At 36.6% G+C, this 27,174-nt stretch overlaps 1 protein-coding gene across 1 annotated transcript in view; it reads right to left on the bottom strand.

Moving 5' to 3' along the window:
- LOC118742294 overlaps nt 1-15,300 on the bottom strand; it is a 65,969-nt gene extending 50,669 nt beyond the window's left edge. Inside the window, exon 1 of the mRNA XM_036474261.1 lies at nt 13,151-15,300. Within this exon, the coding sequence (XP_036330154.1) occupies nt 13,151-14,842 (1,692 nt within the window). The 5' untranslated portion in view covers nt 14,843-15,300. The remainder of the gene's footprint in view (nt 1-13,150) is intronic.
- Nucleotides 15,301-27,174: the final 11,874 nt, after the last annotated feature.

Raw genomic sequence — 27,174 nt, 5'->3', positions numbered from 1 at the left:
GACAGACGGACATGGCTAAATCAACTCAGCTCGACGTTCTGATCATATAAGTATACATTTTAATGGGTCTATCTCTTTTTGTTCTGGTACTTACAAACATCGGACCAAAACTATAATACCATTTCATGCTCATGAAAGGTATAAAAATGGGCTCCTTAAAAAGAGGGCGTGGAAAAGTACAGACATACTGACTTTTACTTATCTTTGAATGTGTATATAATTCTGCTGTAGGTATATTTGGGAGTGAAATCCTAAATGGCTGGAGGGATTTTAACAAAGTTTTGTGTGTTTGTTTGAGTGGGTAGTTTAGTTTAGTTTCATAATTTAATCCGCCAGTTGGCGCTGGAGTTGAGGTATTACTTAAAATCTTTTTTGGCGAATATTCAAAACATGTACTAGAAACGGTAAAGGCAGTCCGATTGCCAGGTGGTGCTGAGGTCAAGTTATTACTAAAAATCGACAAGTGAGAAAAGGTGCCGTAAGTGTCAGACTAAATCGACCTGTTGCACCATTGAGTATATCAAATTCTCGTGTTTCACGATTGGCCCAATGGATGTAATTTGCCAATATTATTATGCGTTAAAGCTTCATTCAAAGAAACCAGGGTTGAGTTTTGCAGTGGTAAATCTCAGTTCACCACCTGTCGAAATACCTTAAAAGCCAGTTTCATGAAAGCAATTTATTAAAAATTTATTGTTTTAATTGAATTTAATATATAACCTGATAGAAAAAAATCATTTTTCACTTAAATTAAATTCGCGAAACTGGCTTTTAAGGTATTTCATCTCAGTCTGTATATGTATATTGTATTTCTGTTGAACAAGGATACGCATTATTTTGAACTTGTCAGCAGCTATAAGATAAAGGGCACATTCACTAGAGATCCGGATCATTATTGCCACCAGAAAACTTCTCATGGACATAACCCTTTCTTTCAGTTATTTAAGGCGGCAAACGACCACCAAACCATAGTCTTAGTCGATGAATGTACCAGTTCAAATCATAAATGTGGATTGTTGAGAAACTGTTGGACCAAAATGTTTAAATTAAATATCTAATTTTGGGCGGGACGAAGTTCGCCGGGTCTGCTAGTATTTTATAAAAACGAAATTATTAGTAATATTTTTTTTTTAGCTCCCCACAGCTTAATACTTCTCTTCTTCTTCTTCTTTTTTGGCGCTGTAACCGCCTAAGCGATTTTGGCCGAGTTCAGCAAAGCACGCCAGTCGTTTCTCCTCTGTGCCAACTGACGCCAATTGGAAACGCCAAGTGAAGCCAAGTCCTTCTCCACCTGATCTTTCCATCGCAGTGGGGGCCTCCCTCTTCCTCTGCTACCACCAGCGGGTTCCGAGTTGAATACTTTCAGAGCTGGAGCGTCGGTGTCCATTCGAACGACATGACCAAGCCAGCGGAGCCGCTGTATGTTAATTCGCTGCACTATGTCCATATCGTTGTAAAGCTCATACAGCTCATCGTTCCATCGTCTGCGGTACTCGCCGTCGCCAACGCGTAAAGGACCGTAAATCTTCCGCAAAATCTTTCTCTCAAACACCCCAAGAGCCGCCTCATCGGACGTTGTCATTGTCCATGCTTCTGCGCAATATACCAGCACGGGCATGATGAGTGACTTATAGAGCGTGGTTTTCGTACGTCGAGAGAGGACTTTACTCCTGAATTGCCTACTCAGTCCAAAGTAGCACTTGTTGGCAAAGGTGATTCTACATTGGATTTCAATGCTGACATTATTATCGGTGTTAATGCTGGTTCCCAAGTAAACGAAATTCTCTACTTTCTCGAACTTGTAACTGTCAACAGTGACGTGGGTGCCATGGCGCGAATGGGCTGACTGTTTGTTTGATGACAGGAGATACTTCATCTTGTCCTCGTTTACCACCAGACCCATGCGCTTTGCTTCCCTATCCAACTTGGAAAAGGCAGAACAGACTTCGCGGTTTTGTTACCGATGATGTCGATGTCATCGGTATAAGCCAGCAATTGCACGCTCTTGTAGTAAATTGTTCCTGAGCGGTTCAGTTCTGCAGCTCTTATTATCTTCTCAAACATAAGATTAAAGAAGTCACATGAAAGGGAGTGGCCCTGTCTGAAACCCCGTTTTGTGGCGAACGGCTTGTTGTTGTTGTTGGAGAGGTCTTTTCCAATTCTGACGGAGCTGATGGTATTGCTCAACGTCATTTTACACAGCCGTATGAGTTTTGAGGGGATGCCAAATTCAGACATAGCGGCGTATAGGCAACTCCTTTTAGTGCTGTCAAAAGCGGCTTTAAAGTCGACAAATAGGTGGTGAGTGTCGATCCTTTTCTCGCGGGTCTTTTCCAAGATTTGGCGTATTGTGAATACCTGGTCGATGGTGGATTTGCCAGGTCTAAAGCCACACTGATAAGGCCCAATCAGTTCATTGACGGTGGGCTTCAGTCTTTCACACAATACGCTCGATAAGACCTTGTAACCTATGCTTAGAAGGCTGATCCCGCGGTAGTTGGCGCGAATGACGGGGTCACCTTTCTTATGGATTGGGCAGAGCACACTTAAATTCCAGTCGTCGGGCATGCGTTCATCTGACCATATTCTGCACAAGAGTTGATGCATGCACCTTATCAACTCCTCGCCGCCGTACTTGAATAGCTCAGCTGGCAGGCTGTCAGCTCCAGCGGCTTTGTTGTTTTTCAGCCGCGTTATTGCTATTCGTACCTCGTCATAATCAGGCGGTGGAACGTCGACTCCGTCATCATCGACTGCGGGCTCGGGTTCTTCTTCTCCACAACTTTCCATGCTGCTACCATTTAGTAGGGCGGAAAAGTGTTCCCTCCATAATTTAAGTACGCTCTGGACATCAGTTACTAGGTCGCCATTATTGTTCTTACAGGAGTGCGCCCGGTCTTTAAACCTTCCGTAAGTCGCCTAACTCTCTGGTAAAATTTTCGGGCATTCCTCCTGTCGGCCAGCATTTCAAGCTCTTCGCACTCACGTATTTTTGCCTCTCTCTTCTTGTTGCGGCAAATACGTCTCGCTTCCCTCTTCAGATCCCTATAGCGGTCCCACATAGCGCGCATTGCGCCCGATCGCAGCGTGGCCCTGTAGGCGGCATATTTTTTCTCTGCAGCTTCCTGACACTCCTCATCGTACCAGTTGTTCTTTCGGGTTCGCTGAAATCCGACTACTTCTTCGGCGGCGGTACTTAATGAGCGGGAAATGTGGAGGCTGAATTTTCCGACGGTGGTTCCTTCTTTGCCCACCCTGGCATTGAAGTCGCCAAGCACGATTTTGATATCATGACGGGGGCAGCGCTCGTACGTGCTCATAGAAGTGATCCTTGGATGCCTCATCCTTCTCTTCCGTAGACACCCGCTTGCAGCCGCACCTACTGGTGAACAGACGCTGCAGACTTCAGTGAGCCCTTAAACCGAATAAGTCAGAGTGGCCCCACCGAAGTTCACTCTCTTTCTGCCGTGACCCAAGGCTCCACTCGGATTGGTTACCGCATCTCGCACATGGGTTGCTCACGTTGCCCAGAGTGCGCGAACGAGGACGCAAGAGTCGGGATTGAGTATAGCCATGCAACTGTAACTGCATACCCAGCGCAATGACTATCCCCCATTGCTTAATACTTCTACAATCGTAAAATTATTGCTACTACCTTTAGATACGAATATCTATATATATAAAAATGGTGTGATATATAGTAATTCGTCAATTGAGAACGGTTGGGCCGATTTGGTTCAAATTTTTTTTAGTTATTCGTAATTGCCAGGAGAAGGTTTTTGCGAAAGAAAATTTTGGGAAAACCCTCCGGGAAAGTCGGAAAATTTGAAAAATCGAAAATTGATTTTTTTTGTATGGAATTTTGTGTGGAATTCCTTCGGAATGGCATTCGAATGGAAAAATAGAAAAATCCAAGTGGAAAACTCGGAAAAATGCGGAAGAACGCGAAAAATTTTAATTTTTTCGACGAAAGCGAGGAAAATTCCGGATAATTGTGAAATTCATTGGGAGAATGAATCAATTGGGAACAATTTTCTCCTATGTTTCATAACCGATTCGAATGGGTGCTGCTTTTCCGGAAAGGTGTTTAGAGTTTAACTTTTTCCGATAGATGGGGCAGGGGTCGAGCTACGTTAAAAAAATGTATTTGGTACATTGGTAGCCTTTTGCCTAGATTAGGATATAGGATCTATTTTGCCGTTAAGTGGCCCAGGGACCGATCTATTCGAAAAAGTCTTATTTATGGTCCGATTTGCTTGAAATTTGGCACGCAAGTAGCTTTTTAGCTGGATTAACATATAGGATATTTTTTGTGATAGGTGGACCAGATACCGATCTATTCAAAAAAATCTTATTTATGGTCCGATTTTGCTTGAAATTCGATACCCGTATTATAGATATGCGTAGAATAGAATCGAGTCATTGTTTTACAGTTCGAAAGGTGTTTGAAGTCGGCGCAAACATGCGGGTATTGGCTATTTAACAATACTTATTACACAGGCCAACAAAAATGGGGGAAAAATAGATGCAACAAATGTTAACACTATTTTTGCCGAGTTTTTGTGTGCTGATTACGAATCCGTAAGCATAAGGTTTCCATCAGCTCCAGATTTTAAGAAAAACGAGGTCAAAGTGTCAAAAAATCGCGTTTTTTCAATATTTGAGAAGCTCTCGCAAAGAAACAAAAAGAAATAGAACCTTTCACTTAGACCTAAATTAAAGCTAGAACTCTCCAATAATATCCTTGCAAATTCCAGCACCTTCGCTTGATGGTCATTTATAGTCATTTATTGAACAGGAATAACTGATTTTGGGAAGTTTGAGTACCTACCGCAATTAAGCAAAAGGTGATAGAATCTTCCACTTAGGCTTAAATTAAGCCTTGGACTTCTGACTTCAATCACTGAAAATACCATTCTTACACCTTGACCCTAAGGTCACCTATAGCCATTTATTGAACAGTTAACACTGGTTTTTACACTTTTTTTTCAATTGCATAATTTTCCAGTTTCCATCAGGCCAAGGTGCAGGAATAGTACTTTCAGGGATAGTAGTCTGTAGTTCTAGCTTTAATTTAAGCCTAAGTGGAAGGTTCTTTCACCTTTTGTTTCATTACTAAAACTTCTCAAATATTTCAAAAAGCGCGATTTTTGACAATTTCACCACAATTTTCTCAAATCTGCAGCTGATGAAAACTTTATACTTACGGATTCATAACCAGCACAAAAAACCCTATCAAAAACAGCTCCAACATCTGCCGCATCAAAATCGGTGTTGCTCAGTGTTACCTACACCAATTATATAAAGAGAAGCTCCTTCTTTTTATAAGAGGTGATCTCGCGAACGCCTGTACTGATTTTTTTAAATTTTGGATACCTACTGCAGACTTTCGATATATTAAGGGAGCGTGGCATCACGCATACATATCGAGTTTTTCGTACCCTATATCTCTGGAAGTATTTGCGGTAGTTGTCCTGGAAAAGGGACGTGGCGCTTTCCGAACATATTGAAACTTTTACCTATCTGTATATATACATACACCCAGAATACAGTGTTTTTTTTTATAATAAATTTTTTCGTTATTTTTTTATAGTTCATTTTGCATCAAATGGCACCAAATTGATTATGCAGTTTTGTAGTTCACCCAATTTCAGTATCATAAAGTGCAAATTTTAAATGGCTATAAGTTACCGTTGATTTAAGGGAATTTTTTTCGCTGATGATGTTGCGCATTTTCTCCGTATAACGAATGCGTGATAGTTTTTTGTATGGGAAAAAACGCCGAGGAGTGGCAGTATGTAAAAGACTTATTCTGGTGGCTTAACTCCCCCTAAACGATTTTAATGATGATTTTTAGTGGCGCTGGAGCCGAGTTATAGCTAAAAATCGTCGATTCGAAGGCACCAGGGATCAAAGTCACCTTACTCGCGTTAAATCAACCATCAGAACCATTGCTTTACGGTGACTAAACAGAATGTGGACTAATGATACTCACCAGTTTAGAAATTGCCACCAACTATACTATACAGATTCAAGGAAGATTCACTATCGAGCCGCAAGGACTTCTTCCCGGTATAACGCTTTGAACGTGAACGTAAATTGCTGGCGAAAACGTTGGACCAAATGTTTCAATAAAAAAATTAATTTTGGGCGGGACGAAGTTCGCCGGGTCTGCTAATATATTATAATATTTCCCCATATGGTATGAAAGATTCTTATAAATTTTTCCTATGTACGTTCGTTTGCGGTATATAATCGTAAATGCGCTTAATTTTTACTTCTCCACATTTTTTCGGGAGACCGGGTACCCGGGTAATTACCACACTTCCCGGATACCCGGGTAGCTCATTACCCGGGTGAAATCATCAGCCCTAGTTTCCACGCTCCCTTGTCCTCGCACCTTTATCCATGAGTATGGGATTGATTTCACATACATACATATCCCAATACCAAGCGTGGGTACTTTACTCCAAATATTTGAAGAGATACATATGTACGGTGACCATATTAACCAACGTAAAATAAAGGACATTTTTTTCAAAATGATTTGGGAATACGTACATACAACTTGTATGATAAAAGTACCTTACCCATATCGTAATTTAAATAAAATATTTACCAGTTACTTAATCGATTCCGAAAAATGAAGCCAATCCTTTTCAAGGACTTCGCCATCCTTTGCTGCACGCCGAAGCCAGCACACAGTGGTTCAAAATTAGAATTTAATGTTCATAATCTACCGTAGTCTTAATTTTTCAACCAATTTTTACTAAAAACCCCCAAAAAAATGGAAAATGTTTAGCTAATTGTACAACGATTTAGGGGTGGGGCGGAGGGGGAGGGGGTGTGGGCCCCACAAATCCCCCCTAAACGAAAGAGGATTGGCGCCGCTTTATGAAAAAATTTGCAACAAATACCATATTTCCAACCGACATTATTGTTAAATTAGTGCACAGATTTAGTAAAGTAAATTTTTGTAATAAAGCGTGAATGTTGTCTATAAGTGTGTGTAAAAGTTTTTTGATTCGATTCACGCGTTTGGGCACAGCAACCCAAAATCGTTGTACAAATTCATAAACAGTACCCAAAAAAATTATTTTGGTGAAAATTTTTTTATAATATTTCAAATTTTTTTTTTTTTAATTTTTTCGTTTTGGGGAACCATACAATTGTTTTCAACTAGTCTTTGTTATATAACATTTATTAACTGTAACAGGAGAATAAATTTTTTTTCAAAATTGCCACTTTTTCTGCATTTTGCACTACAAAATTTAATATAATCAAATAAAAATTCACAAACCAGTCTCAACTAGTCTCTTGCAAATATTATAAGCTTTCATAAAAAAAGAGCAAATTAAGTGAAAAACATGAAGGCTCCAGTGAATTACGAACACTAAATGCCAGTTTTCAACCACTGTTCTCTTTCAGTAGAACTGGAAACTCAGCGTGCAACACGATCCTGGGCACAACTTTCCCTGTGCTTTATAGATTGTGCAAAGATTACCTATTAAATAAAAACCCTTAAGTGGGGTGCGAAACGAACTGGTGAAGGTTTTCATTCTATTTTATAAGGGAAATTTTTATTTTTCATACTCTGTGTTTAAAAATTTACCTCTGACAAATGCAGAGCTGATATAAAGGACAGTTTAAGAAATAAAGGACAAAAGGCGTCCTTTATTTTGAAAAAAATTATAAAGGACAGGGGGTTAAAATAGAGGACTGTCCTTTCAAATAAAGGACATATGGTCACCGTATACATATGCAATATGAAAGTTTCAGTTAGTATGGGAGGCTCCACGCCCATTTTCCAAAAACGCAATTTTTCTCCATGAGTATGAATTCGATTTCACATGCATATCTCCATACAAACTTCCAGTACTCTCTCACAAATACTTCAGGAGATATGTATGCTTTATGAAAATTCAAATTTATATGGGAGGGGCCACGCTCTCTTGATTTATCGAAACTATTTTCAGTCAATGACCATCCTTGGGAAATCCGTAGTGAGTGTGCCAAATTTGGTTCTGATCGGGGAAACGGTTAAGGAAGTAGCCTATTTTCCAATCCAGGTCACAAACCATCCGTGTACAAAATTTCATTTTTAAACAAGTGGCAACCCTCTTCAAAAATGTCTTGGAAATTAAACTCTCTTAAATTTATTTTCATTTGACACCCGTTCCGCGTGATTATTAAGTTCATTAAACTTTTTCAACAGGTTTGTATTTTTAATAAAATGTTCGATGACTTTTAAAAGTGAGTTTCGTTCGTAATTTCCTTCGCTATCAATTTTGATCTATGCTAAGTTATTTTTAAGTGAACGTTTATGTTTTTGAATAACATTTTGTAAATGCTTTTTTTAATAAAGTTAAAATATGAGAGACTTTACTGGCATTTTTAGTTTAGTCCCAGAGATATTTTCATTAAAATGTGAATGAATCCGGTTTCACCAGCAATTCATGTATGTATGTAGAAAACCATTTTTCACTTCAATTGCTTTCGTGAAACTAAGAAGAAATAACCTATTCAAAAAATGTTTGAGTTAAGTATTAAAAATTCCATGAAGTTTTCATAACAAATTTTAGCATAAAGTCGATTACATTAAGATTGAATGGTTTTAGTCATACTCATACATTTTATTAAATTTTTAAGGAAATTAAAAAGTACATATCGTACATGATGTTCAAAAGTGACACAAATCAAAATTACATGTTCACCAGAAAATCTGAAAACAAACTTTTTTTTACATGCTAATCATATGGGCAAGAGGGACTTTACCTTGGGGTTTTTCAACAAATTATAACAAAAATTTACTCCAGACATTTTACGTGCATAATTTCAAAAATGCCAAATTTTGAGTTGTGTCACTTGTACAATTTTAGTATTTTTATTCACAGTCTCATTGTTGTCTCAAAATTACCAAAACCCTTTTACTGCCTTTATGACTAAAAAGCATAACAATATTTACGTATATGTACATTCGTACATGCATAATTATATGTACATATGTATGTAAATCCATACATCCATAGCAATTTATAAAACAAGCAAAAACGTTTAAGTAAATGCCGATGACTGTGAACTCTTTAAACACCGACAAGGTGAGAGATAAAGTCCGCAGCGAGCTTCTTAACATGGAATGTATGAATAAATATACAGTGGTGGAAGAAATAATAGAAACTTTTTACTTTGACCAGTTTTGGCTATATTACTTTGTTTATTCGATGTTTAATGTTTTTGTATAAAGGTCTAGCGCAATATATAACATACACTATATAAATCCATATTTCAAAGTTTGTACAAAAATTATAAAAATTCATAAAATTTTAACAAAATCCCCCTAAAATTTCAAACTTTTTAATCAGATTTTTCTGAAAAATTTTGGGTATGCAGTTTTATAGCCCATTAAATTTTAGGAGGTAAAAGTGCAAACCGCAAGACGCCAGAAAATCGCATTGATTTTTAATATTTTTTTTTGCTGACGCTGCTAGGCATTTCCATTTTCAAAAAAATCTGATTGAAAAGTTTTAAATATTTGGGGGATTTTGATAAAATTTGTTGAATTTTTATAATTTTTGTACAAACTTTGAAATGTGGATTTATTTGGTGTGTGTTATCGTTGCGCCAGACTTTTATACAAAAATATTAAACATCGAATAAACAAAGTAATATAGCCAAAACTGGTCAAAGTAAAAAGTTTCTATTATTTCTTCCACCACTGTATATGCGTCAGTGTTGTCAATTTGTGAGTAATTCCTCAAAACGTGAGGAATTTTGGGTGTGCTTGAGTATTTTTTTAGGAATTTTTTCTAGATATATTTGCAGATAACAAAAGCAACCATGTCTTACATAAGATAATTTTTAAATCGCTCTGCAAATTTTTGAACAAAAAGCTTTCAGAAGTTTTATTAAGAGCGAAATACACTACACAAGCAGCTTGTCAAACATTATTCAAACCTAATTTTCCTATTTCGCCATACACCATGCAAACATGACTTGTTTAAGCAAAGAATGTTAGTTTTCTTCCGGTTTACAATGTAAAAGGGTTTGGTTTTCTTCGATTTTTCTCTCTTGCGCCCTCATTCAGTAACACTTCCGTTGCGAATGAGGCAAAAAATTTTTATTTTTCTTCACATTTCTCTCAAACGGCATGTCAAATCTTCAAACACCCCCATACACAACATAAATAGCTTTAAGGAAAGGGATATTTCGCTTGGTGTGCCAAGCCCCTTGTGTGGTGTTTTTCGCTCTTAAGCACATCTGCATTTGCTGCTAAATATTCAAGATGGTATCGATAATTTTTTTCATTCCATCGTTGTATTTTCAACTTATGTATTTGAACTTGTAAAATCTCGGTAACGAATGGAGAGAACACGCATTGTTCGATAATAAGGATATTCATATTGATTCTTCATTAGATCCAGAAAATTATAGGAAAAAGGTTTTTGAATTAAAAGATTCTTCAGGTTCATATAAGTTTCCCAATTAAAAAAAGTTATATCTGCATTGCTAATACATATATCCCTTTTCTAATGCTTCAGTAGAACGTATATTTAGTAGTTTAAAAATGTGTAGGACTGACCTGAGGAACAGATTGAGCACCGATATAGTTGCAACAATATTATATCGTCGTTTAAAGTGCGAAACCGCGTATCAGCAAAATGCAAAACCGCGTATGTGAAGTTGTAGAAATTATTTTCTAGAGCGTAAAAATACTCATATTTTAAAATGGTTCTCTTTTTTATAAAGCAATCGCATATTTGCCTAGTATATTTCAGGACGAATGGATAAGGATTGAGCCAAGAGCTTATGTAAGCAAATCCAATTTTTGGCAGCCAATGTCAGTTACGCGGCTTTGCAGAATGACGATACGCGGTTTTGTACTTTAAACGACGATATACAAATCAAGGCATAAAAAACAACGCAACAACCGCAAGAACAAATGTACCAATTGAATTGGAGAATTTAATTAATTTTTATACTAAGTGCCTGTAAATAGTATGCAGTACACAATACTCATGTCTGTAAACAGAAAATTTTGAGTAATTTGTTCGGATTTTGAGGATTTTTCGTTCGTTTTTGAGGAAATTGGTAATTTTGTTGTGGCAACACTGCTATGCGTACTAATACACATATGTATGTACGTCTAAATATGTATTAAATTGAGTACTGTTCTCTATTGTTGAGCTTTCAATTGCTAGCGGTGAGAAAAAAATCAAGTCAACATTCATTCGCTCTGAGTGAAGTTATTAAACAGTTCTCGTTCACCTGCAGAGAAAATTAGGAAAATAATCAGCAAGAAAACTAGTTCAAATTCGGCAAATTTCGAACCACTTCGCTAATAATTTCAAGATTATCGACAGCTGACACCCGCTCGACTTAGATTCGTTCTGGGCGGGAGCTTCTCCTCCAATTTGTGATCAGTGTTGCCAGAACTTTTGGACCAACCGGCTAAATTGGCAAAAAAAACCGGCTAAGAACGGCTAAACTGTTTCAACTAAATTTCACATAAATTTCTTGGAGAGAAGTTCCAAATTCAAGCTGGAAAAAAAATTTCCAGCAAGAATTTGCAATAAGGAAAAACATACGATTGTGGCACATGAATAAACAGGTTCGTCAAATTTAAAAATTTACAAACTTGAGCGATTTTAAAATGAAAAATTTAAGTAAAGACTTGTTTACTTAATTAATTTAGTTAATTCCAATGATTTGAAACGTACTCGCAATGCAATCTCAACCAGAGTCGATATAGGAAACGCGAGAGTTAGTACGGCAAAGAAATTGAAACGTATGTTGAAGAAAGTCGGACTAGCAAGAAATATACATGTAGATCCTGTTTTTTGCCCTCTGAAAGAATTTTAAAAATTCTGTACAAATTTCTTATGTTTGAAATGCAACCGTGGACACTAGCTGGCAACTTGCAAGTTCCTGCAAATTTGCGTTCGTGCAGAAATTTGCAAGTTTCTCGACTTAAGGGAGAATTTGGGAGCATTTTTTTTTACTAACTGATATTTTGAGTGATAATTTTCTACTACTAAGTGAAAATTCATTTGCAGAGAACACCTTTCTGCGTAGGCGGCCATCGGCCGCACTTAGGGATTATAACCCTCACTAAGTAGAATTCTCCTTTCTGTGTTCCGAAAGAAGGTGGGCTGAACACCTTTTGCAGAGACCAACCTGCACACAAAAAAAAGGTCGTCGGTGTATTTAACCAGACCCACCTACCGACGACATTAAAAAAAAGCTGTGTGGTTTCCCGCGACTGATTAAAAGTCGCGTCAGAATGGGTACTTTTACTTCAATAATGGAAGAGTATGCGAAGAAGTGGCGAACGTAACGTAGAGATACGCCACAATGAAGGTGTTGCGTCTGCAAACCAAAGTCAGCTGTACGCGTACTTTGTGTTTACATAAGTAAATTTGGCAGATACAATAGCAAAACATTCACACTTTTTTTACTAATATATTCATACTTCTCATGGTGGCTTCGTCACTGCCTCTGGCTTTTAAAAGAGAGTTAGGCAATAAACTCCCTACTTTACTCAAACAATGTGACAATTAATGCATATTCCCATTTGTATTGTCTTGTGGAAACGCAAGTTTATACAACTGTCAGCAGTGACGGACATACATACGTGCGTCAAAAGTTAAGTGGTGTCCAATGTTCGTTGAGTCCGTCGACGCAAGAGCTGCCAATCTGACGCTCCCTATGAAAACACACATAGTCTACGCAATTGTCAGTTTCATCCTTGAACGGAACGTACGCAAAGTACCCGTTCTGACAAGGCCATAATATTCCATAATAAAAACATTAAAAGGTAAATTCATTCTCTCAATTCGTGGGCCCTGATTTTTTTCCGACGTTTGCAAGCATTTTAAAATCATATAAAATTAAAAATAAAGAAAATTAAATTGTTCACAATTATTGTTGTTTGAGATTGAAAACGAGAGTTTGAGTGTTGAATTTTTAAATTATATTGCTGGAAAATGCCAGCCCGATTCTCAATGGTTTTGCCTTGTTACGTTTTTATCATGAATATTCCTTTTGTAGTTAATCACAATATTTTGGTTAGCGATTAGCTTATATTAGAAATCAAACAATCTATGACTACCCTAATATGTCTGGGTAAAGGCAAACTGTGTACGGTAATTACCTTAGTTACTTCGGTTGTCGTTGTTATATTCGCCACATCTGTATTGTCTTTTTCGATTTCACGAACAATGTCGTTTGGCACAAAAGCTTTTGCGTCCACAAAAGATTTCTCTTCAACGATTTTCCACTCTCCGGTCTTGGTGTCATACACTTTTGTTGTGTACGTTGTAGTCGTCGTATTGATGACATCATCAACTATTTCGGGGTAATGAGTGTCATGAGCACTGTCCACCGTCTTCTCTTCAATGATTTTCCACTTGTTTGCACGCTGATCGAATATTTTTTTCTTGTAAGTAATTTTGTATGTGCCATCGGATTCGCGGCTAACGTAACGTTCAATGGTTGGATGCTTTTTGTTGGAAACGCTAGTGCCGGTCTTTTCGTTGAGCTCTGTCCATCTCTTGGTTTTTACATCGTACACCTCTTTCTTTGTAGTTGATTTACTTTTCTTCAGCGAGCTTAGTTCGATTGTTTCCTCAGATATATTTTGCTCTGTAACGGAGGACGTTTTTGTTGACTTTTTGGAAGCCAATTGCTGGCTACTTACGACGTCACTCTTCATAGTTTTCGCTGTGTTACTCAGTGACGTATTAGCTTCGCTTGAGTAGCTCTGACTTGCGGCAGCGCTGGTGGAATTGGAGACGTCATCGACTGCCCTCTGTGTATCTTTTGTGTATGCCATTGAAGTCTTCTTGCCTGTTGTAGGCGATGTAATTGGCGGCGCTATTGCTGGTGTTGTGTCACCATTAATGGCACGACCATCAATCGTCGAGTACGACGTGTGGCTGTTGATTGCGGTGCTACTGCTGCTCACATCATTCGCTGAAAACTTGTTTGACGATGATGTCATTTCAACATTACTGGATGTGACTTTGCCCGACTTTTCTGTTCTCGACATAGACAAGGACGACTTCGAGTTTTCCGTAGACATGTCGCTGATCATAATTCCACCGTCAATGACCTTACTGCTACTGTTGGCGGAATGCATTTGTGCTACGTTGGAACTGCTGATGCTGGACATCACGCCGGTTTGTGACTGGGAAGAGGAGGAGTACGCTTTGTTTAAACTGCCCACGCTGGAACTACTGCCCCCTACAATCTCAACGACATCGATCGGCACCGAGAAAACAGGCTCTTTTCTATCACTTTCAAGCAGATCGATGGAGGATATAATTTTTGAATTCGAGTAATCGCCCGAGATCTCTTCATAAAATTCTGATTTCTGCTGAAATGAGGATGATGATGATGATGCTTTCGTCGATTTTAATGTGTCGGTCATTGCGGAAACCAGTGGTGTTATATCGGCGCTGCCAATCTGAAATATTTCTTGTTCCTTTTGCCCAATTTGCTCTGACCTCGACTCAATGTGACTCGTGCTGCTACTGCTGCTCTTGAATAATTGCGTTTGCGACTGCGTGCCTGCGTGTGTGGTTGCATGCATTGATTCGCTGCTCGCTGTCGATTCGGATTTTTGTACCTGCTGTGAAGTTTTGGTCCACGTAGGCGATTGAGTCGAGTTCGACGATGACGGAGTGACTTCTAACACAGACTTGCTGTTTGATGCTGAGTCTGTGCCAACGCCTGCAGTACGTTGCATAGTTGTCGAGGATCTAGATGTGATTTTGCTGCTGCTTGCAGCATTTTTACTGCCACTTACTTGCTGCTGTTTCTTTTTGCTACCTTTCGAGACCATTTTAATAAATTTTTAAAACCCGCAGGTCCAAATACTTAACTGGGCACAAATTAGTAAATGTAAAAAATGTTATTACTTCTATAAATCACAGATGATGTGTATTTACGTTTCGCACAAAATTAAGCAGCACACACGTCAATTGTTTTAATACAAAATGCGAAAAATATGTTAAATAGCTAACTCGAAATCACTAGCACACAGTTTTTATTCCACGCAAAATCTCAACTAAAACACGCAAGCACAGAATCTGAAACTGTCTCGATGAAAATATTCAGTGTTTTCGGTATTTTTTTGCACTTTTTTCTCTCTTTTTATGTGGCTATTTTTTATTTAGTCGTTTACTTGTTAATATCTTGTTGTATGTAGTGGTGTATCAGTCGTTTCGTTTTTCGTTTAGGAATCACAATTTTCCGAAGATCGCGTCCAACGCGTAGCAATGCTCAAAGCCAACTGATCGTTCATTTTATAGCTGGAACAGCTTTCGACCCCAGCACAAAGCGTCGCATTCAGAAAGCAAAGTGGGCCCCAAACCTACTCCCCTCTTTCCCCTACGTGTGCACCCTATTGTCCATACTAAGTCTAAAGCGCGATCACGATCGTCGCGCCTCATACATATGTAGATAGAAAACAAGTGTAGGCAGCAGCACAACTTTGCTACATACATACATACATATGTGCATATACATACATACATAACTTAATAAAAATACAAAAGTTTGCTTTGTCTGTACTGTTAGAGCTTTACTTACGCTCATCAGTCATTGTCGAATATCTAAAAACGCGTTTTGTAATCCCGCTGCCACTTTTTCCCACCGTTCTTGGGTTTGGCAATTAATGAGTGGTGAACAATAAATACGGAAAGCTTTAACTCAAACAAAAAAAAACAGTTTGCTGCACCTACACCAAAAGTTTAATCTTAAGCCAACCTCAATATTTTCATGAGTAGAAGCTAAATACAATAAAAAAAGTAAGTGCGCCTGGGCCACACTGGAGAAGTGAAACTTACGTTACATATCCATTTTGCCTCATAACCAATATACCTACATACATACATATGTATGTGCATGCATACATACATCTGCTTTTGCTTAAGGTTATATTTTTGGTCTTTTTTTCTATCTACATCCCTGCAGCTACCCCTATTCGTTCTAATTACATTTATGTTATTCTGATTTCCTTTATCCTCATTTTTATTTGTATACTCTATCGATAACAAAAACGATAACAAAACCTATAAATATATCGATAACAGAGTCAATTACAAATTCGATAGCAAAGTCGATAATAATAATGGTAGCAAAATCGATTAGAAAATCGATAAAAATGTCGATAAAAACATCGATAACGAAATTGATAAAAATATCGGTAACAAATTCGCTAAATAATCTAACATCAAATCGATTAGAAAATCGATAAAAATATCGATTACGAACTCGATAAAAATATTTATAACTAAATCGATAATAAAATCGATAAAAAAATCTATAAATAATCTATAACAAAACCGATAACAAAACCGATAAATAATCGATAATAAAATCGATAAATAATAGATAACAAAATCGATAACAAAATCGATAAATGATCGATAAAAAAACGATTACAAAATCGATGACAAATTCGATAAATAATTCGATAGCAAAATCGATAACAATATTGGTCGCAAAATCGTTTAGAAAATGATAAAAATATCGATAACAAAATCATTAAATAATCGATTAGAAAATCGATAAAAATATCGATAACAAAATTTATAAATAATCGATAACAAAATCGATAGATAATCAATAACAATATCGATAACAAAATCGGTAAAAATATCGATTATTATAACCATAATTTCCGAATATATCGAAAGCAAAATCAATAACAATATCGATAAAAATTTCGATGACAACATCGATAAAACTATCGATAACAATACCGATAAAAATATCGATTATTATATCGATAAGTCCCGAAAATAACGAAAATCTCCAATATCGTAAAATTGTTCACAGATTGAGTCTGTGTCTCTATCTATATCTTTTTCTTTATTATTACCTGTATTTTAATCTTTCTTCCTCTATCCTCATCTTTTTCTTTATATTTATCTTTGTTTTTACTTTTATGTTTATCATTTTCTTCATATATATATTCACCTTCACCTTTGCCATTATACATATAAGTAAATTGTTTAAATTTACCTTGGCCTTCATTTTTACTTTTATCTTTACGAATCCTTGCTCTTGTTTTTATTTTTACCTTTGCCTTTATTCTTTTCTTTATCTAGGTACGTACTCATCTTTACTTCCATTCTTGTATTTGTTTTTTTTCCTAAGTGTTATTCTTTAACCTTTTATTATTATATATTTATATTTATATTTATTAATTATTATTTATATTTATTAAGGATTCCCTGTAATTAAATTATTATACCCGAGCGCACCTGTGCACAAGGGTATTATAACTTTGTTCACATAACGGTTGTTTGTAACAGGCAAAACGAATCGAGATAGATGTAGACAAATGTATACATAAATGATCAGAATGAAGAGAAAAATCGATTAAGCGGCGATGGTATTGAAAATGGGCAAAATCGGACAATAACCACGCCTACCTCCTAACGGTAATTTTCAGAAATACGAGAACTACGATATTTTAGTAACTACTGAAGATTATTCAGGTTACAGGTTAAACATCGTTATCGACGTTACCGACTCCCTGCTGTATGAATGGAGTCGAAGACGTCGATAAGGATGTTTAACCGCCGATTAGTGTTAACCAGACATTGAGTAACCGGCCCTAAGGGCCGTTTTCACCATCTCTGGTTAACACTAATCCCCAGTTAAACATCGTTTCCAACACAACGTTATATGAATGGATTCAGTAACGTCGGTAACGATGTTTGACTGGGGATTAGTGTTAACCAGAGATGGTTAAAACGGCACTAAATATAATAAAATTTAGTAATTCCTTTTTTGGTTATGCAATCTAATGCACATACATACATATGCATGCATCCAGTATATCTCAAAAACCACTTCACCAATCTATACCAAATGTGGTATGCACACATTGTCTGGGCCCCTTAAGCAACGTTTTGAAAATTAAAAAGAAAAAAATGGACTAAACCCACGCTTTCTAAAATCTCGATAATTTTGAGTTTTTAGAAATTAATGTCCGATTTCAAAAAATTCTCAATACGAGGCTTAGTGTACTGTTTTATATATCGGGCGTACCTACTCAGTTTTTTTGTAGCACAGTGTTATTATGGGGTTGATCTGAAGCCTAAAGTTAGCTTTAAAAGTGATTCAAAATTCAAGATTTCGAAATTTTCTAAAGAGAAATTGACCGTAACTTCTAGTTTAAATTTAGAAATATCTTTCCAAGTAAAAACAAAAAACTTACGTACTTCAGCTTATTCTCAATTCCAGACATGGAAATCCATTAGTCATAAACGCCAGTAAAATTAAATGTAATGTGCATATGCCACGTAATTGTGTCTGAGATGTGTCGCCCACCAACTTTTGAATGTTTTAAAACCGGCTGAAACACGTATTTTCATTTGTTTGTATGTATAATAAAAATATTTGAACATATCCATGCATAATTTAGAGTAGTTAAATGTTCAAGTCTTACATAGTACATATATGGATGCATATATATGTACATATGTATATCAGTATATTGCGCAATACAAAGTACAAATACTACTAACCTGTGCATGCATGCATTTCAATTTTCAATACATAAAATGTCCCTATGTGGGTGTCCATGACGGCATTTTTCCGTTTTACAAGTTTTTTTACGGAGAAATCGAAGTTGTATGCATATTTACCTACGTGTGTTGTAATAAAATTCCTACATCCTTGATGCAAATCTTTTCTGAAAAAGATATGTATACTGGTTTTGTGATTGAACCTTTTATAAAAACTAGTGTCGCCCAGTTGTCGAAATTCGGCATCTTTTTATACCCGAGCGCACTTGTACACAAGGGTATTATAAATTTGTTCACATAACCGTTGTTTGTAACAGGCAAAACGAATCGAGATAGATATATACAAATGTATACATAAATGATCAGAATGAAAAGAGAAATCGATTAAGCGGTGACTGTCTGTCCGTCCGTCCGTCTGTGCACACGATAACTCGAGTAAAAATTGATATATCTTAACGAAACTTTGGACGTGCACTACTTTCGGGTGTAGGACGGATGGTATTGGAAATGGGCAAATCGAACATTAACCACGCCTACCTCCCATATAATGGTAATTTTCAGAAATACAAAAACTGCGATATTTTAGTAACTACTGAATATTATTCACTCAAAATTGACATCTATATATATAAATGTGAATGTCTGTTTGTTTATTTTCTTATAGCTTTTGAACCGCGACACGGAATCGCACTAAACTTTGCTCACTTATTTGTTTTTACCCCGGGAAGGTTATACGTACGGTTTCATTTGCAACTACATATATAGTGGCACCTCCCATAAGCCAAAAGAACTTGAAATTTGGTACGAAGGCATGTCTGTGGTAGGTGCTTATAGTTAGGTATGTATAAATGAGTTTAAAAAAGGGGGCGTGGCACATCCCATAGGCGTGGAATTTTTTATCAGCCGTAACTTCGGAAGCATAAGTCATATGAACTTGAGATTTCATATGCAGTCATATCTACCAAAGTTATTATTGCATTTCATTCCATAACAAACAAGCTATTAAACTGGGCTACCATATTCCGCCACCACGCGAGCACTGCCGCGGGTTCAGGCTAGTTTATAATAATTTTTAGATTAAAAAATAAAAATATTATAAATTTTTGGAAAATAGGCGTAGCCACGCCCACTTATGGTAACATGTGTATAACTCGATAACCGCTGCACCAATTTCTTCCAAACTTGGCATAGTTGTTAGCCTTGCTCCAGCCCAGCAAAAAATCGGTAATCGCATTTAGTGGTAACGCGTTCTAGAAGGCATATCGTTATAATGCCTACAATATTTACAATATTTTTTTACACCCGAGCGCACTTGTTATACCCGAGCGCACTTGTGCACAAGGGTATATTAATTTTGTTCACATAACGGTTGTTTGTAACAGCCAAAACGTATCGAGATAGATATAGACAAATGTATACATAAATGCTCAGAATGAATAGAGAAGTCGATTAAGCCATGTCTGTCTGTCCGGCCGTGAGCGAAATCGGACTGTAACCACGCCCACTTCACATATAATGGTAATTTCAAGAAATACGAAAACTGCGATATTTTAGTAACTACTGAAGATAATTCATTTAAAATTGATATTTACAATAATTTTCAGACGAAAAATAAAAATATTATAAATTTTTGGAAAATGGGCGTAGACATGCCCACTTATGGTTACATGGTTATATCTTGGTAACCGCTGCACCAATTTCTATGGGAACTTGGCACAGTTGTTGGCCTTGGTGCAGCATAAAAATCGCCGAAACTTTTTAAAATCGGACAATAACCACGCCCACATCCCATATAACGGTAATTTTCGGAAATACGAAAACTGCGATATTTTAGTAACTACTGAAGATAATTCACTCAAAATTGATATTTACAATAATTTTCCGACGACAAATAAGAATATTATAAACTTTTGGGAAATGGGCGTAGCCACGTCCACTTATGGTTACATGTGTATATCATGGTAACCGCTGCACCAATTTCTTCCAAACTTGGCACAGTTGTTGGCCTTGGTGCAGCATACTAAATGGCCGAAAATTTAAAAAATCGGACAATAACCACGCCCATATCCCATATAACGGTAATTTAGAGAAATACAAAATCTTCGATAAATCAGTAAATATTAAAGCTAATTTATTCAAAATTTATGCTTGCAACAATTATTTACCAAGAAATACGTACATGGTAAAATTTTGGAAAATGGGCGTGGCACCGCCCACTTATGATCACATATACATATATATATCGGTAACCGTTCTACCAATTTGTATCAAACTCGATATTTTTGTTGTGCTTGCCACATAAAAGCAAAACGTTGAAAATTATTGAAATCGGACTAAAATTAGGGCCGCTTTTCATATAACGGTAAATTTCATAAATGCTTGAAACTGCAATATTTCGAAATTTAAGGACGCTAATTTACTCAAAATTGATACACCCCGGCTTACCATCTAACGGTAGCTTTCGGAAAGGTGAAAAAACATATATTTAATACTTGCGCCGGGTATTTAATGTTCGGCTCCACCTGAACTTTGACTTTCTTACTTGTTTTAATTCGCTTCTTTCCTTCATTTCGGGGAATGCAAAGTAGAATGCTGCATCGTAGTCATCTGAAAAATAAAATGAATACCCAAAATTTTTTTTCTACCGTTACTTTCTGTGGAAATTTTTCTCGCATAAAAATCATGTTTTGCTTCGTTCAATTTGCAACGAAGTTGAAGTCAGTGAATAAAGTGAAGTACCAGAGTGAGGACGTACGATTTTAAGCTTAATCAAGTATGCAAGTATATAAAAACTGATTTATAAAAAGTTTAATTAGTTTTAAGCTTTTAAGACGATCTGTATTTTCTCTTTTCAATTTAATATAAATAAGTATGTACTTATCTAGGCATTCTACATTAGTTTCTCTGTTCTCATTCTTTGTTCGCTTCTCTGGTTTCTATTTATCCATGCGTTCTCCCTACGTTCGAAGGTAATGCTGCGGGTAAGGGCTTACGGCCATGCTTACATGCCTATGTTAAAATATTGCCTTCTTAAAGCGAAAGGGTAAGCGATTCCCATTGCCTGGCTCGGTGCTACTTTCCTTTCTGTAGTAATCGTGTTGTTTTTGCTGGGAGCATACCAAATGGCCGAAAATTTTTAAAATCGGACAACAGCCACGCCCACATTCTATATAACGGTATTTTGGAGAAATACGAAATCTTCGATAAATCAGTAAATATTAAAGCTAATTTATTCAAAATTGATGCTTGCAACAATTCTTTACCAAGACATGCGTTTATGATACAATTTTGGAAAATGGGCGTGGCACTGCCCACTTACGATCACATATATGTCTCTCGGTAACCGTTCTACCAATTAGAACCAAACTCGGTATGGTTATTGTGCTTGCTTCAATATTTCGAAATTTAAGGACGCTAATTTATTCAAACTTGATACACCTCGGCTTACCATGTAGCGGTAGCTTCGGGTATTTAATGTTCGGCTCCGCCCGAACTTTGACTTTCTTATTTGTTTCATACACTTTTTAATTTTGTTTGTCACCAATATTGATCGCATGACGGAGCGAATGACGATTTGGATGTCCACCATCATACGAAAATATATAGATCTTTAGCCCATCTACCTCACTAATGTTGTTAGGTGGAGCGATAAACATACAACCTGAAAACTGGCAGAAAAGAAATTGGAATCCTATTCTTTCCTAGCTGCAAAAAAAAAAATTTAAATAACTTGACCCAAATTGTATCTGTTGTCAGGAGTATTGTTCGTAAAAGATCTTCCTCTTCTCTTATTTAGCGCTGTAACCGCCTAAGCGATTTGGCCGAGATCAACAAAGCACCCTGTCGTTTCTCTTTTGTGCAAATTGACGTCAATTGGAAATGCCAAGTGAAGCCAAGTCCTTCTCCACTTGGTCTTTCCATCGCAGTGGGACCTCCCTCTTCCTCTGCTTCCACCAGCGGGTTCCGAGTTGAATACTTTCAGAGCTGGAGCTAGGGTTGCCAGATTCTGAAACAGAGAAAGGAGTACATTTCTATTTTCGATAGAAAAAAAGCAGTACAGAACTTAAAAAAGGAGTACAATTTTTGTTTTAATTTGTTTGTGCAATTTATTGTTACAAATTACCATTATTTAGGTACAAACAAACGCTGATATCATAGAAATATTTTTCAAAGCAACAATAAATGTTAAAAATAAATAACTAAATTCTACAAAAGAATTCCAGGCTATTCCTGAATGTATGGCAATTTTTTTATTTTATAATTTTTCTGATTTTTATACCCGAGCGCCCTGCACCTACCTGCCTACGACCGTGCTTACACCTTTTCACTATCACACTTAACTTTACTTACTAAGTAGTGTTCGCCACAATATGAATGGCAAAGTACAGGGCGTAAAATAACAACTGTCGCAAACGTTTTTCGAAAAATAAAAGAGTCCTTTAAAGATTTTGCGAAAAAAGTATTTTTTGCTAACTTTATAAAAGTTTACTTTAATTTTATTAATTAATTTTAAAACTTTAATTCTTATTTCCATTTGCCAGCTTTGGGAGATAAGTACATGCTTTTTTCATGTGTATTTTTTCTTAGATTTTGTATAAAAACAAGAAGAAAACTGTATAGGTATAGGGTTGGTCGAATGAATGGCCTTCTAGTCACCAGTTCTGAGTCTTTTCGATTGCTGAGTATGAGGCCTTATGTTGGACAAAAGACGGAGTATAAAGGAGCCAAATGGAGGAAATTAGCCTATGGTTACAGAAGATATCGTCACTACAAACGAATAAAGGCGCGCTAGTGTTTTGACGGCGAAAAAAGGCGCGTAAAAAAATTTTCGAAAAAAGATGCTTATGAAAAACTTCGGCGAAGTATGTTAAGATTCCTTGACGCTGAAGTTTTTTATGCGTCTTTTTTCGCCGTCATTTTTTGAGCTCGCGCCTTTATTCGTGTCTAGTGACGATATGTAATAAAGTAACCGACGAAGACTTGGGTGCCGCTTGAGCTTTTCTCTCAAAGATTTAAAAACTTATTAATAAAATTTAAGTAAAATCTGTGCATAATTAACAATTAACTACTTTTTTCGCAAAATCTATAAAGTTCCCTTTTATTTTTCAATAAAACCTGTGCAACAGTTATTATTTCACGCCCTGTATGTGATAAAATATTAATAGCTGGAAAAAGGAGTACAAAAGAAGTACAAAACTAAGAAAGGAGTACATTTCCAGATATTTTTTTTTGGAGTACAAGGGAGTACATTACAATCAAAAGGAGTACGTTTACTCCCAAAAGCAGAACGTCTGGCAACCCTAGCTTGATCGTTGGAGTCCATTGGGACGACATGGCCAAGCCAGCGGAGTCGCTGTATTTTAATTCGCTGCACTATGTATATGTCGTTGTAAAGCTCATACAGCTCATCATTCCATCGACTGCGGTACTCGCCGTCGCCAACGCGGAAAGGCCCGTAAATCTTCCAAAAAACTCTTTTTTTCGGATACACCAATAGCCGACTCAACGTACGTTATTTATATGTATTTGCATGTGTACATGCCACTTTTTACATACTGAAATGCCAACATATCGTGTAAAGCCAAATTAGATTCGTTTCTGTACAAAGCAGATGCACGTACATACGAAATAGAATTGTTTCTATTTTCCTCAGACACACAAATAGAATCATCTGAGTTTAGTTTATTTCGTTTTCAAAGAACGTATTTTTAAATAGTTAAATAAAGACAGTGAATTTGACAGACATACGCAATTACATATGTATTGATAAAGTCACATTTACAGATGCAAATACATATCGCGTAAGAACACCTTAATTGCCTACTCACCCCAAAGTAGCACTTGTTGGCAAGACTGATTCTCTGTTGGATTGCAAGGCTGACATTACTATCGGTGTTAATGCTGGTTCCCAAGTAAACAAAGCTCTCTACTTTCTCGAAATTATAACTGTCAACCAGTGGCCTGCGTGGTTATGTTAGTGTCGGAAGAGTACGTTATTAACTAACACTTCTGACGTATACAACGGTGCGAAAGTAGCATAGTTACTCGGCGTCGCCGCATCGCCGCATCGTGTTATTACTAACAGCATCGTCTATTTGTAATAGCATATCAGTGTAATAACTCTGCTAATAAGTTGGCATCGTCAATAGCAGTGGGAATAGCAACCCAGCAAAAAACACGATTACTACAGAAACGAAAGTGGAAACGAGCTAGGCGATGGGAATCGCTCACCCTTTCGCTTCAAGAAGGCATTATTTTAACATGGGCATGTCATTGGCCGTAAGCCCTTACCCGCAGCATTACCTTCGAACGAAGGGAGAACGCATGGATAAAGAGAATCCAGAAAAGCGAACAAAGAATGCCTTACAGAGAAACTAATGTAGAATGCCTAGATAAGTACATACAGTAAATCCCGCTTAAGTACCTCACCAAAAATGTCAGCTTTTTGAGATACTTATGCGGGTTGGGTACTTAAAGGTGCCCGCTGAAGTACCTCGATGCTGCCCTGCAAAAAGTGCGACTACTCTATGCATGCATTTAAAGAGTACTCCCTAAGGACCAAGGAGTGCTCCAAAATTAACCACAATTCATATAAAAAATATGGTCCAATTAACATTGCGATGTCCTAGGGAAAGACCATATACTCCATCTCTGCATTACATCAGAGTAGCACAAAACTACTCCAACATATTAACAATGGCATTGTTGTTATATTTTTTCGTTTGTACACGCTTTTGTTCTTCACTTCTCAAATGCTTTTTCGAAATTAATAAAAACCAAGACAAAAATTAAAAATTACATGTTGCCTCTGACGGCATTCGAACCCGAACATCCTGGGAGCTAAGAACTAACAGCGAGCATCTCTACACGTTCAGCTACAGCCAGACATGCAAATGTGCTTTCAAATGCTCAACTTCAATCACATTTCGGTAAAACACCAGCAGTGATCGGATAACAAACAATAAGCTGGCGCAGAGACACGAGTTGGTTCGCTACAGCATGACAGAGGAACACTTATGTAAGTACTCCAATTTACCACAAATAGACTACATGGTCCAACGATTTTTGCAGGGGGGTACTCAGCGAAAATAATTACTGATGTAGTTACATCTTCGTGTTAACTTGCATAAATACTTGATTAACAACATTTAATGAAGTATATATAGTTTAAAACCAAAATCGTAGCATTTTTAAACACATAAACAAGTAAAACAAAACTTTGTTAAAAAAAATATTTAGTGCAATGGTATGTCATTTTTACAAGAATTAAATTTTTTTTAAAGTAAAACTTGGACATATCATTTTGTACCAAATTCAAAATGATATTGTTTGCCACTTATGTTTATTTATTAATTTATAAGATTTTTCAATCAATTAGAACTCAGTTCATTCCCTAACAAATAAATACCATATAAACCTAAGCTTAAGATTTTGTAGATCACTTAAAAAAAATCATCATATTTGCAAACTTTTTCTCAGGAGTGTTTTTTGAGTATACAGTTTTATAGTGCATTGAATTTTAGTGTAATAATGTGCTTTGTGTGACAACATAAAGGCGCACGCCACAAATCGGAGGAGAAGCTCGGCCAAACACTAACATATGTGTAAGCGCCAAACTATTATTATTATTATTAATGTACAAGTTTCATGTGGGTAAAAGTTACAGTTGATTTTTTAGAATTTTTTTTACTGAATTTCAAAATACGTAAATATTTTAAGGAATTTTAAATGAGCACTTATAAGGGGAAAATTATAAGTAAAATTGTAAATGGGGCACGAAAAATTTAGGTACTTAGGCCGGTTGGGTAAATAAGCGGGGGGTACTTAAGAGAGGGATTTTCTTTAGATTATATTAAAAAATTCACGGTATCCAAAAATGTTGGTTACTTAAGCGGGTTAGGTACTTAAGCGGGTTAGGTACTTAAGCGGGTTTCACTGTACTAAAATTGAAATCAGAAAATGTCTTAAAAGATTAAAATTAATTAAAATTTTTATAAATCAGTTTTTATACATACATACATATGTATGTATTTAGGTATTTAGATTTTACCTAAAAATCGGTATGTACATACATGCATATTTAATTAAGCTTAAAATGGTACTTCCTCACTCTTGTACTTCACTTCATTGACTGACTTCAACTTCGCTGCAAATTGAACAAAGCAAAACATGATTTTTATGCGAGACAAATTTCCATAGAAAGTAACGGTAGAAAAAGAATTCTTGAATATTCATTTTATTTTTCAGCTGACTGCGATGCAGCATTCTACTTTGCATTCCCCGAAATGAAGGAAAGAAGCGAATTAAAAAACAAGTAAGAGCAGCGCTGTCTTCGGCTATGCCGAAGGCTTCATACCTTTCATGAACATCTGCAAATTTTACTTTGACAGATTACTGCTTTTGAATACATCTGCATACATCGATAGAGGAGTTACATACTTATATAAAAAATCGCATCTAAACAATCAGAGGTATGGAAGATATACTTTATATGGCACCAATCTAAGTGATTTTCACTGCTATGTGATCGGTATGTAAACCGGTAACACAATTTATTAGGTTTAGTTTCCTACATAAAGAAGATATATCGCTGGTATCTGAACAATCAGTGGTATAGGAGATAAAGCTTATA

This window comes from Rhagoletis pomonella, unplaced genomic scaffold (genome assembly GCF_013731165.1).
Source record: "Rhagoletis pomonella isolate Grant_MI unplaced genomic scaffold, Rhpom_1.0 Rhpom_scaffold_00007, whole genome shotgun sequence".
NCBI classification, from domain to species: Eukaryota; Metazoa; Arthropoda; class Insecta; order Diptera; family Tephritidae; genus Rhagoletis; species Rhagoletis pomonella.
This window is presented reverse-complemented; position numbering and strand designations above follow the sequence as displayed.